Source organism: Brassica napus, chromosome A3 (assembly GCF_020379485.1).
Source record: "Brassica napus cultivar Da-Ae chromosome A3, Da-Ae, whole genome shotgun sequence".
Classification (NCBI taxonomy): domain Eukaryota; kingdom Viridiplantae; phylum Streptophyta; class Magnoliopsida; order Brassicales; family Brassicaceae; genus Brassica; species Brassica napus.
In genome coordinates, this window is record NC_063436.1 from 30,231,505 (window position 1) to 30,245,113 (window position 13,609).

Sequence of the window (13,609 nt, forward strand, 5' to 3'; positions counted from 1 at the left end):
TTCTCTTTGTAAAGCAAAGTGGATTTTTCATTTTCTATAAAATTCCAAGGAAAACTTATAGTTGTGGAAAAGATAAGCAATCGTTTAATTTTCATTTGAGAATTCATAAGATATAGCAGTATTAAGTATGTAAACTTGGTTTCATTAATTGGAATAAGAAACATACCTGTTAAAAAAGAGCATGTTGAATATTTAAACAATGAGGGAGCACATATTAGATCATCAAGTGTGTAGTTGTTCAACCAACATATGTTTATTTCTTAGACTAAATGTGCTCTTTATCCGTTCTATAGTCCACTTTGACAACTTGAAGAATGATTCATACACATTAAGTTTTTAAATGCTAGAAACAGTTTTCTTACAAACCATCTTAGTCAGATTAATTCGAAATAATCATATACTTTAGTTTATTTTAATATATTCAGTTTCATGATTAGAATAATTTATTTTTATTCTTATTTTCAGTTTGATGATTAGAACGAGCTATCTTAGTCGGATTAATTCAAAATAATCATTTACTTCAGTTTATTTTCAGCTTCATGATTAGAATAGTTTATTTTTATTATTATTTTCAGTTTCATGATTAGAACGAGCTATGAAAATTCAGCAAAGAAATAAACTAAGATGACTTAATTATTGCAATAATCTGTTTGATATGAATATAAAAAGTGTGAATAATTGAAAATAATTCCCCAAGAATAATTAAAAATGAGGAAATAGACAATAGTCATCGCTTCACCCTCTTTGCGTTGTCTGGGCCTTACCTCTCTCTGTCTGTCCTTGACACTCTTTCCTTATTCAAAGTTTCTCTCTCTGATCCCTTACTATAAACTCTCTCTGTAGATTTGTCGAAGCTCAAACTCTTTCCTCTGTCTCCTTCTCTCAGGTAACTATCTCTCAAACTGCACTTTTCTTTTCTGCTGTCTCCGAATCTGATTCTTTTCCTGCATTATATGTTCAAACACAAACTCTTTTCTAGGTTCTTGTTTTGGTTATATAAAAGTTAAGCTCTTTTTAAGAAATGGGTTCTTGATTTGACTCCTAAAGATCGAACCTTTAGTTGGTGTTTCTTTGATTTGTCTACAAATTTTAGGGGTTTTAGGTTCTCAGTTTCAATTTGTGTAGTTTGGTTTAGTTCTCTTCAAATTTCTACTTACTTTGCATCATGGTTGCAATAAATTTGGTCTTTTTACTTTTTTGCATGTCACAGGTTCTGTTTTTTCACCACTAGTTCTTGAGGTGGTGGTTACTTGTCTTATTCTGTAAAAGCTGTTACCTTTATATTGTCACAGGTTAAAGAACTATTTGTATAGCTGTGAGAAGATTTAAGAGTGTTTGTTGAAGATGAAGAAAACATCAAGCAGAAGCCAAAGAGGGAGCAGAGGTATAAAAGGGAAGCATGTCCTACAGATATGTGTTCTGCTTGGAGTCTGCATCTGGCTAATCTACCAAGTGAAGTATTCTCATGATAAGAAGAAGGAATTCTATGAGACTGATGACAAGAAGTTGTCGGAGAAGGAAGATGGAATGGTGAAGCTTGGGAGAAAAGATCTTCTTCCCGGTTATCATAAGAATGTGGAGGAGAAGCATGTGGAAGATGACGAGGATGAAGACCATGGAGAAGAAGGGAAAGAGAGCAAGAGTGAAGTAGAGAATGGTACTCATGAGGAGGAGGAAGAAGAAGTAGCTGAGGAGGATGAAGAAGATAAGAGCAAGGTAGGAGAGGAAGTAGTTGAAGAGGATGAGGAAGAGAACAAACATGAGGAAGATGATGATATCGATGAACAAGATCAAAGTAAAACGGCTGGAGATGCTGATAAGGATGATGAATCGCTTGAAGAAGAGAAGGAAAAAGAGACTGATCATGCAGATGAGGTTGATATGACTGTTGACGAGGCGCGCGAGGAGCATTACAAGGCTGATGATGCTTCCAGTGCGGTGTCTCATGAGTCTCGGATACTGAACACTGAGAAACTTAAAGAAAGCTCTGATAATTCAACAGGAACAGTTCAGGAGAACAATGCCAACGCCACTGTAAGCGAGGCTGAGGTTCAGAAGGAACCTGTCTTGGAGAAAACAACCACAGAAGTGAAAGATGGTGACAGTGAACCATCCAGAGGTGAAGCAACAGTTAATGGGAATTCAACAGAAGCAGTTCTTGAAGCTTCAGGGTTTCTGCAGAATGAAACAAGAATCATGCAAGAACGGAGTCAAGAAGATGGTGCATCGCCTTCAGGGTCCTCTGTTGTCAAACTTGAGCAGACACGTGATGAATCTGCTCCCAACATCACTGTTTCCGCAAACGTTACCAACATAGATCCCATTCAAGATGACTCCAGGAACTCGACTTCAGAGTCTTCTTCTCTAATAGAAAACATCTCAGGCTCAAACACAACTGAGGTGAAGGAGAATACAAGGTCTGAAGGTAGTGATGATGAAACAGTTGAATATAAGGAAAGTTCAAACCAGTTCTCCACAGAGCAAAAGGAGGAAGTAGATGATACTCCTGAAAGCACAATGTTGCAAGAAGAGAGAGAAGCTCTCACTGATCCACAAACCTTGCCGGATATAAGAATAGAAGGGAATGAAGACGATCAAGAAGAAGAAGCCATCTCAGCAGAGTAAAATGAAGCTGGATAAGTTAAATGTGAATGTTTTCTATGGAGTTTTCTGCTTTTGCAGCTATGTCTAGTAAAAGCTAAAATTGTATTCAGTGTCTGTCTCTGTTAGTTCCCAAAACTGTATATTAATCTTCTACTTTGGCTATGGATTTGCTTTCACTAGTCTTGAGGAAAACTAAAGTTCAATATTTAACAGTAGAAGAGCTCAACAATTAGTCAGCTAAGTGGATTTTGGTCTTTCTTGCATCAACTGTCCGAAACAGCAGCAATCATGTCTTCAAGTAGAAACCCATTTCTTTGTATTTTTAAAAACTCAGAATCACTAATCAAAAACTTGTTATCTGATAAAGCTTTCCAAAAGGTGAGAGCTAGTTCTGTACAAAATACATAATTAGTCATTAATTATTCTTTTCCCCCACTGCTCTTACATCAGCTTAATTAAAAACAAACCCTCCTTAGAAGAACATCTGATACATTCTCTCCCAAGTTTTCATTTATAGTGTCTCTTCTTATGTTTGGCTTGCGCCAGATTGTGGAAGAAATCTACAACTACTGGCTCGTAATCTGGCATCTTTCCATAACCTGCAAATGGATTTTCAAAGTTCATTTCTCTGCTTCTCTGACAAAAATCATATTTAAATTACACAGAAGGTTCAAATACAAACCAGGAAAATAATTGATGTCAATAACAGAAAAGACATTCTTGCTCCCATGTTCTCTGATCATGTCTATGTTGAAAAGCCGAAGTCCCTATCAAAATACAAAGCAGCAAAAGATTAAAAACAAAACAAAAGAAACAGACTTGCAGGGGAGGAATGGGAGGAAGCGGCAAATTTTTATACCAATAAGGTTCGCAGCTCTTTCACAAGTGCCTCAAGGAAAGGCTTTGGAGGCAGCTCAGCAACGCTAGGTTCCAAGTCTGCATTATCCGCTGAAGCAGCAGCAGATGAAACCCTCGGGAATTTGAAGACGCCATTAGCTTTGGCTTTTTCGCAGTTACTACTCACGTTTGGTAGAGAGAACCGTCTCACCACTTTTATAATATCACCCACCACAAAGACCTTGAACATTACTCCACCTTCATGCACCAAAACAAATGAATAAAGGATACATTCGGTATTTTACTAAATGTGTTAAGGTAAAACCACAAATAGTACCATGATTAACAAACTCTTGCAGGACTAAAGGCGGTTCAAGTTCTGCCAGTGAGTGCTTGTCATAAGCTAAGAACAACTGATGTGACTTTGCAGTTCCATCGATCCAGAGTGGCTTTGCAACTGGGACAAAAATCAAGTAAGTTTAAGATCCCAATCATATTATTTGCTCACAATCATCATTTAATGTGAAGTTGTTGTACCTAGTGGAAATTTAAGACCAGCTTCCACAACTCTATCTGCACTAGATGCTGAATCTTTCAAGACAACCAATTGTTTTGGAACATAAATGCTGCCTACAAGGGATTTACCAAAGCAAAGGATTACTTATAGAGTAGTAAGTAAAGGAAGTTCTTGAATTCATAATGTTAAAGAGAATTATTACCACTGCAATCTGACAGATTCAAATCTGCCATACCCTGAAGCATCGATTGTCGATTATATATACGCTTTATTGCACTTGGAGGATCAAGCACAGTCACTTCAGGGTGTTTCTGCTGGTAATCCTACAAACATAGTAAAGCAAATATTGAGTTTGACGATACAATATTAATCTACGTGTATGTAAGAAAATTAAAAAATTCTCAAAAGTCCAAACCTCAATAACGTCTTGCCACTCTTTTCCCAGTAGCTGCAAGTGCACAATCATATAATTCATAAGATTTCCAGCAAATAAAGAAAAGGTTCATCTGAAAGCATTCTTGGTTCCCACAAACCTTATGCAAAACGACATCAAAAGGCCCTTGTTCAGAAAGTGGACGGTTCAAATCGATGGGGACAAAGCAGATGCCTTTTCTCCTAAAATAGACACACAGGTAGTACTGTTAGCGCTTTGTCAAAAAAAAAACTCCACTAGAATAAGAAAAAAGAATGAAAGCTATGGTTTGATTAGAAAGAAGCAAAAGAAATCTAACTACAAAAACCCTTTGCTTGAGAGATTCTAGAACACAATATTATAAGCAGAATCAGTCATTGTTTAATTTAAAACTACCCATGTGGCTGAAGAAGATCTCCAAGCAATAGAAAAAAGGCAAAACATCAAAAGTTAATTATTTTTTTCTGTAGAAGGCTTAAAGTCAATCTTCAACAGAGACTAATCCAAAAGGATTTATTCAAAGGAATATTCCCCATAGAAACAAGGTTCCAGATACCTCAAGTATACTAATAAGTGCATGTCTAAGCAAGGACTCATAAAGGACAAAAGACAGTAGCTAGTGGCTATGGTCCTCCACAACAGAATCATGCTATACCAAAACAAGAGCAAGGAAACAAGAACCAAATCTAGTTAAAATGTCAAAAGTCCTTTTGAAAATTTGAAAATGAAGAGTGGTCTCAGGAAAAGAAACACACACACACTTGATTATCAGACAAGCCACTTGTGTTATGTTTCATTACCTAGCCATGAATTCAAGCTTGGGCTGCAAGAAACTCTTCTTCTTCTTGGGAGTCAGAGCGTACCCCACAACAAGTTTCTGCGTCTGCTGAAACAGAGGCCGCTCGACCTGAAACGGCGCCGTTTCGGCCACCACTTCTCGGTTTTCCTCAGCGCCGCGTGGCACCAAGTTCTCGCCTTCCAATCTCATACCGATGTCCTCAAATCCGCCGCAGGAGAACCCTAGATTGCACGTTATCCTCAAATCACGCCTCAATCTGGCGGGTTCGATATCTCCGGAAGCGAGAGTCCCAAACATTTTCTAGAGAGAGAGAGAGATGGGTAAGAAGAAAGGTAGATCCTTTTTAAGATCCTAGGCTCTGCTCTACAGTTTCAGGCTGCTGATTAACGAGAAGAGAGCGAGAGAGTAAGAGAGAGATGCGCTCGACACTATACGTGTTCGGTCACAAGTTCAGAGGCGAGAGAAATGAGATTTGTGAGAATGTTGGGGGAGAGATTAGACTCGGAATCATGTATTTATAGAAGAAGAAAAAGAGATATTGAATGAATTTTGCAAGAATAAAGATATGTTAACAGTGAAAATGGTCGTTCCCTAAAGCTTTGCTGATATATTTTTTTTTTTGTTTTCTAAAACATAAAGACACTGTAGCTGCCAGAGTTTCTCCAAAACGACAATACTTTAATTCTATCTTTAGTTCTTTACTAACCTTTTTTCGAATTCCACCTAATTTGTTGTGAATGAATTCCACGTAGTCTCTACATCAATCCGTATTATAAAAGCATGAAACAAATATTTTCATACAGTATGTGTGTGACAAATCATATCATTATCCCATCACTACTACCAATAACAATGAATCGCTTACTGTTTTCTTTTCTAATAAAACGAACTGGATACTGTTTTGGTGATGAACAATTACAAAAGTACGTGTTAACATATGGCCATAGACCACTATGACATAGCTAACATCTTGATATGTATATGTATCACTAGTATTTGAGTTTCATGCACTTCCCTTTAAAATAACTAACTTTGATATCATCGTACAAGTTGTAATACTAAATTCGTTATAGTAGCGAGTTTTTGGTTGAACCTGGTGGTCCGAAGAACCATATGGATGATGTCTTAATGTCATCTCTGTAATATCTTCAAAATTCGTAAATATGTTATTTGTAAGATTTGAAGGGGGGGGGAATCAAACATGAAGAATGATAGTTTAAATATAATTTATTTTTTTGTATAATTTAACAATACGTTAACGTCTAGAGAGAAAAGCTTTGCCCACCTTTTTTGGTATGAAAGCTTTCCCCACCTGATGTTGAGCAATGGTGTGTGTTTGAGAAAGTCTTTTTCTAAAATGTTTTCTGCGTTTATTTGTCGCAATGATAGATAATTAATTGTTCTTCTTATATAATAAATCGCTGACTTTTTAGGTGAAAAAAGAGTTGCCATGAGTTCCAGAGGGACTGTGGTGGCCTCTTGAGCAGGCTCGAAGCCTAGAGTTGGAGGCTATTATAGGGTTCTACGGTACTCGATTTGACTAGTTTTTTTTTTCTTTGATTTTTGAAGACGCTGAAGCTCTGGATAAGCTTGTTTGTTAATATAATTGTTCACACCCGCATGCATATTTGATAGTAATCAATCATACGTGCCCACTACTGAAATTATTTTAAGAACTTTGATATCTATCGATTTGTTTATTGGTAGTTTGATACACACAAAAGTTGAGATAAAGCAATTAATATTTTATGATATGGAAAAGCAAATGTTGCAAAATGTCTAACAGGTAACTTGAAGATCTTTTTCTGGTGAGTCAGGTCTTAGATCACATTTAATTAAAAATACTAAATTGTAAAGGTTAAGTCTATTGATTTCCAACTTATATCATATTTTAACATAGTATAATAAGTTGTTGATAAATGTAATTTACTTTACAGGAATATATATCTATACACAACATGCGAGGGATCGGAATATGCTCTCTTTATTAGGCAGAAGAGTCTCTTGTTTCTCGCAGAGTTTAGATAGATTAACCAAATATTAAATTACATAATCATTGCTTCATTAGTAGTAAACCTTGGTCATGTTTACAATAAGCTATTTAGCTATCATTCACAATAGTTAAATATTCATGTTTCATATCTTGAAATATTAATAACCATTATATATAGGTATTTTGTATAAAAGATTATAACTCTAGCATGATATTTATTACTAGGTATTATTTTGATTTCATATACCAGTCATTTTCTGTTTTGTGTTTAGATTACAATAATACAACTCCGAATATGTTGTTTTGACCTAATACTTTAGATAGATTAGGTTTTGTTTTCAACTGAGATGTAAAACATGTGATTCTGTAATTCATTTGCATATGGTGCAGATAGAATACGATACTTGATGCTATAGATATACATACAGTGACATGACTTCTCAGGTGCTGACGATTAACTAATTGTCGAATCATATACCGAGTTGACTATCTCTCTGGTCGGACATATATATGTGATCGTTGCTAACAAAGTAATGCATATGCTTTTATTCTACTACATCTGACAGTTGACTTCCATATAAGAGTCTAGTTCTCTATTGTTGGTGAATGGAATATTTGTATACGTGAAGGTGAGGAAAAAATAAAACTTATCTGTACATGGAGATTATGCAGTTATACTTATTCGACTGATCGTTACGTACAAAGCAATGCATAGGCGAGATGTTCATCTAACATGAGTGTTCTTTCACCTAACATATTTGTTTTTTTTTTTTTCAGTTGGTCATAGGGAAGAAATCCGCAATGTTAAAAATGTATGTAACTTTCACATTAAGGTGAACTACTATAAATCGTGTGTATCTTCTCTAATATTGTTTTTTGACTGATGTATCTTCTAATCATGTACTAAATTATTTTTATAAGAGTCTGGATTTGGGATCCAAATCAATACTAAAGTTGACGATGCTGCCCGACATATATTTCTTTTTATTCTTACAAGCCGATGCGTATATCATCTATATTATTAAAACTGAAGTACCTTTTGGTACTGTATGGAAACTTAGATAGTAGATTAAATGAAAGTTGTTTGGAAACAAGTATAGCAGATTAAATATTTTTTTATTTACATATTTAGTCACTGTATTTCTTTCTCCTTTACAGATTTTGTCGGTTGGAAACTTGGATAGAAGATTAAATGAGAATTGTTTGGAAACACGGATAGCACATTAAATATTTTTTTTATTTACACATTTAACCATTGCATTTCTTTCTTATTTACTAATCTGTCGCTTCACTTAAAATCTAATATCATAAAATTAATAATAATTCATAAAAACCTACTGTAAAAAATTAAATTATTTTTAAATAAATAAACAAAAAAAAATCAATAGGTTAATTTATGAATATTACAATTACATCAAATTGCATCCATTATAAAATTATAAATATAAGATTACGTACATATAAAAAATTGTTATCAAACATCTATATTATAATATAATATATTCTACTCTAAATATATTTTACAAAACATAAAAATATAAATGGACATTTTATCAAATAAATGGTTTATAAATTTACATTGAATGCAAGTTAAATCCAACACCCGCGCGAGGGCGCGGGTCAAGATCTAGTTTTTATTATTACTAAAATGTGTTTATTTATTTTGAAAATAGAATATATATATATATATATAGACAAATTGTATGCAGCACCTGGTATGTATAATACTATGCATGGTGTTGTGTTGTCTCTGTGTATATATGTGTACCACTAAGTGCGAATAAAAGGTACATAAGAACATCAAACTTAAAAATGCATCTTAGTGGAATTTCATACACCCACTAATCTTTTGGCATTATTGTCGACTTTTAGCCTTTTGTGGGTGTTTAGTTGGTTTTTGTTTTAGGTGCAATAAATGCTTATGTATCGTCATTTGTAAATGCATTAGAACATATCCTCCGCTTTTAATATCAACTTTATAAACTTCTCTTCTCTATATATTGTCAATATATTCTTTAACAATAAGTAATAACAAAACAAAATGTTTTATAACTGATCTCCCTTATGAGGTCTCTCGTTTCAAATTCCATTCCTGAATACATTATGATTATGAGTGAGTATATTATATGGGACATTTGCTAAAACTAACCCAAATATTCAAGTCAAATGTAAAAGTATACCTTACTTTCAGTCAAATGCAAAACCAACCTAAAGGAGTAATGAAAGTACTATTTAACCCTTATGACCAAACAAAAAACAGAAATGTATTTTACGTTTTTATCCTTTGCAAGTCTACATGTAATAAAAGAAGTCTACATATATATAGACTTCCTACGAAGTCTACTTTATAGACTTGTTTTGTAGTCTACACTCTAATTTGATCTAATAATTTAATTTTAAAAATGTATAAAAATAATTATTGTGATATTTTTAACTAATCATCAATATAATGGATAATATGAAGTAAATAAATTAAAATTTCATATAATCGAACAATTTTGAAGAATATATACTAATTTAGTTATCATGTGTTAGACTATGTTCATAGTTTAGAAACAAAAGGTTCTAACATGTTATGTCTTTTAGTAGTTGATTTCATAGGGTTAGATTTTAGATTTTGTTTTTTTTTTGTTTTATTAACTTAAATCTGCATACTAATGTTTAGTAGTTTATATTTTGTATAAATGAGACTTTTTGATTATCAAGCAAAACATTTAGGGTTTGAGATTTGTGGTTTAGGGTTTCGTAGACCTACAATAAAGTCTATTTATCTGAAGACGTCTTTTTCAGTCTATATTTTTCAATTTGTTTTACAAAAAATCATTATATTTAAACTAAGTTAAGTTTCTTACGAATAAAAAAGTGAAATCATATACTATAACTATTAAAAAATAAAAAAATAAATTTAATAAATCATATATTAAAATTACTAAAATAATAAAGAATAAATAACAATAATTAAATTATTATAGTAGACTTCCAAAAAGGTCTACTATGTTATAGTAAGATCTACTCCAAAATTTTAATTTTAGTAGACTTCAAACGAAGTCTACAGTATCGTAAATTTTAACCTAGTTACATTTGTGTCTCCCTATATAAACAAAATTTATACAATCTCTCTCTAAAGTGGCTGCACAAGTTTTTAAAACTCTCTCCCTTCTCTCTAAAACTTTCTCTCTTCTCTCTAAAATTCTCTCAATTGTTTCCAAATCTCTCTCATTATCTTCTTTCTCTCTAAAATTTTCTCAAGTCTTTCTCACAATATTATCTTGTCATTTTAGATATTATGATTCATGGTTTTCATCTTCTCCTTTAAAAAATGTAAGTTTTAGATCTATAGATTTTAAATATGTATTTTTATGTTTATTTCTCACAATATTATCTTTTTTTGGTAGGTATTATCACTCATGGATTTCATCATCTCCTCTAAAAATGTAAGTTTTAGATTAATAGATTTTAAATATGTATTTACATGTTTATATTCAAATAAATTTATAGATCAAGCTCTCTACATTAATTTGCTACTAGTTTACCTTATAAATTCTATTATGTAAAGTATTTTCAGATTTAAAATTATTTTCACATTTCAAAATATATAGATTTTTTCAGATCTGAAAATTATCAGACAGTGTAGACTTCTAAAGAAGTTTACTAAAGCTTGCAGACTTCATATGAAGTTTACTAAACCACAAAGTTTAAGCATACTTCATTGGAAGTCTACAAAAATATGACTTTAATTTTTTTTCTATGTTTTTTAATAATTTTATCTTATTTTGCAGGTATTTTCTTCCATAGTTGTTCTCTTCTCCTCCTAGAAATGTAAGGTTTACATCTATAGATTTAAAAAATGTGTTCTAGTATTTATATTCAAATAAAGTTACATATTAAAATTCATATTAGTATGTCTTTAATTTATAACTATTTTGCCTACTAAATCATATTTTTAAAAGTTTTTTAGATTTAAACTTATTTCATATTTTTAGTGTATTTATTTTTCAGATCTATTTTTCTTTATAGAGTAGACTTCATTTGAAATCTACTTAAAACTTACGGCTGGTAAGTCTACTAGCCTTGACTTTTAAGCATATTTCATTAGAAGTTACTCAAATATGATTTTAATTTTTATCTTATTTTTCATAATTTTATTTTATTTTGCAGGTATTCTCTTCCAATGTTTTCAAATCATCTTCCCAAAAATGTAAGCTTTCCATATATTCATTATAAGATATTTTATGTTTATAATGAACTAAATTTATAGATTCATACATTATCTTTTTGCTTTCTTACAAGGATGACAAAAAAACTATTTTTAAAATATTTTCCAGAACAAAGTATTTTCTAATTTTCTAAATGCACACTTTTAGATATGAAAATTTTCCATTAGTGTAGATTTCAACTAAAGTCTACTAAACAATAACTTTAGGTAGATTTAATAAAAAGTCTACTAAAATATGATTTCATTTTTTATCTTATGTTTTTCTCATAACTCTATCTTATTTTGCAGGTACTTTTTCCAAGACTTTATTTGAAGCATCAAGATTATGAAAAATCAAACATACTCAATAATACTTTTTAATATATTGCTTTGTAATAACTTTCATAATAAAATATTAATTTTTAAATAATTTTTTAATGCATAATCTATAAACATTGTATTCATTTTTAGTTGTTTTCACTTGTATGATATTATTAATTTTTTGTTAGATATCAATTTTTTCACAAGATCTAACCAACCAAACAAGTAAAACCACCATAAGATAAAATAAAAACTAACATACATGTGAGAAGAAGAAAATCTATACAAAATTTTCCCAAAAATTTTTCAAGAATAACACTAATCAAAACAATTTGCAATAAGTATCAAGTGTATAATTATAACACATTAAATTGTGAAATTCATCCAAGACCATTAAAATTTTATTAACATACACTGTAAAATAATTAAATCATGAAAAAATATGATGAATAATACACAAATACACTTTTAATAGAATTTACGACATAGACTTCAACTGCAGTCTACATTTGTAGATTTACAAAAACGTCTACACTTATTATCTAAAATATAGTCAATCCAAAAAAATTTAGTGTATTTGACACATGCTTGATACACAAAGGCGTACAAAGTGTGTCTTAGATAACTCGATCAAGTTCCATACTTGTCGATTATTCGTGACAGGCATAAGAGGAGTATTTCCTATTCGGAGTCATTTGTTTTAAATGATGTTTGGTAAGGAATATGTTAGCACCATCTTCTCAATTTTGTTGTCCAGATCATAATCTTCTTGTGTCATTTCAAGAAGTTTACCATGTGTACAGCCATCATGCACAAGAAACATTCTTCAACCTTTCCGATTCTTCATCCTTTTCGAATATTTTGTCATCCAAAATGTCTTTGACCCATGCTTCACACTCGCTCTAAGTTTCCAACCACATCCTTGAACACGACACTTAGCCACATACAGAGTTTTCGTTGTCTTATATGCTGAGAATGTAAATTTATATTCCACAGTCACCGACTTCAGCTTTAAAACAAGTTCAGCCTTATTAGCAAAACTATAAACGAAGACTTACAAATACGTCTACAATTATTAGCTAACAACATTGTCAAATTAAATGAATTATACCTTCATAATTATAAAAAAAATTCTTTTCAAAATCACTCAAACCCATTAGGATTAACTAACACACACTGTCAAACAAAAAAAAACTAGAAACAATTTAATGAATAATACACAAATTCACATTTTTATAGATTTTTCTATGCAGACTTAATATTCAGTCTCTAAAGATGTAGACGTTCTTTTCAGTTTACAGACGTAGACTGTCAAATAGGTCTACTCTTCGGGTTGGTTTTTGCAATTGACCATTTTACGGGTTGCTTTCTATAGTTGAATAAAAGTTGTGATTTTGTACATGTAGACTTTCATTTCAGTCTACAATTTAAAAAGGTTACTTTTTGCAATTGACCAGAATTCATCCAAGATTTGACTTTCAGAACTAGACTTCATATGCAGTCTACATATTTGAATTTTTTTGAAAGAGGTTAGTTTTGCAATTGACCAAGTTTGACTTCAAATCAGTAGATTGAAATGAACGTCTACGGGTGTGTAGACTTCTTGTGAAGTCTACTCTCAAATCCGACGGGTTGGTTTTGCATTTGACCAAAATAAAAAAGTAGACTTTATACGCAATCTACATTTCTTTTTTTAAGATAAGAAGACTGCATATGAAGTCTACAATTTAATAAATTTTTGATTGCTTTTTAAACTTTTTGGTCAAACACAAAACTAACCTATTCCACGAAGTCAAAGTTTTGGTCAAATGTAAAACTGACATTTTATAGACTTCGTTGGCAGTCTACATTTTGTAGACCTCCGTTGAAGTCTATTTTGAAAAGTCAAAAGTTCGGTCAAATGAAAAACTAACCTCTTTTAGGTAGACGTC

The 13,609-nt window shown here is 31.8% G+C and overlaps 2 protein-coding genes across 3 annotated transcripts; one reads left to right on the forward strand and one right to left on the reverse strand.

Annotated features, from left to right (window-relative positions):
* Positions 1-634: 634 nt before the first annotated feature.
* Positions 635-2,783, forward strand: LOC106441156 (histone-lysine N-methyltransferase SETD1B). Of its 2 annotated transcripts, none has more exons than XM_022717044.2 (2): positions 635-886; positions 1,293-2,783. In XM_022717044.2, the coding sequence occupies exon 2, from the start codon at positions 1,345-1,347 to the stop codon at positions 2,623-2,625; it is 1,281 nt and encodes a 426-aa protein (XP_022572765.2). In that variant the 5' UTR covers positions 635-886; positions 1,293-1,344; the 3' UTR covers positions 2,626-2,783. The 2 variants fall into 2 exon arrangements, with proteins under 2 accessions (XP_022572765.2, XP_022572766.2); XM_022717045.2 differs by having other exon boundaries at positions 693-886; positions 1,211-2,783.
* Positions 2,784-2,940: 157 nt separating this feature from the next.
* LOC106441157 (inositol-tetrakisphosphate 1-kinase 2) lies at positions 2,941-5,749 on the reverse strand. Its single transcript, XM_013882970.3, has 9 exons — positions 5,171-5,749; positions 4,492-4,573; positions 4,374-4,406; positions 4,161-4,281; positions 3,979-4,071; positions 3,779-3,898; positions 3,464-3,699; positions 3,287-3,371; positions 2,941-3,203 (listed from the first exon to the last, which is right to left on the reverse strand). The coding sequence occupies exons 1-9, from the start codon at positions 5,464-5,466 to the stop codon at positions 3,112-3,114; spliced, it is 1,158 nt and encodes a 385-aa protein (XP_013738424.1). The 5' UTR covers positions 5,467-5,749; the 3' UTR covers positions 2,941-3,111.
* Positions 5,750-13,609: the final 7,860 nt, after the last annotated feature.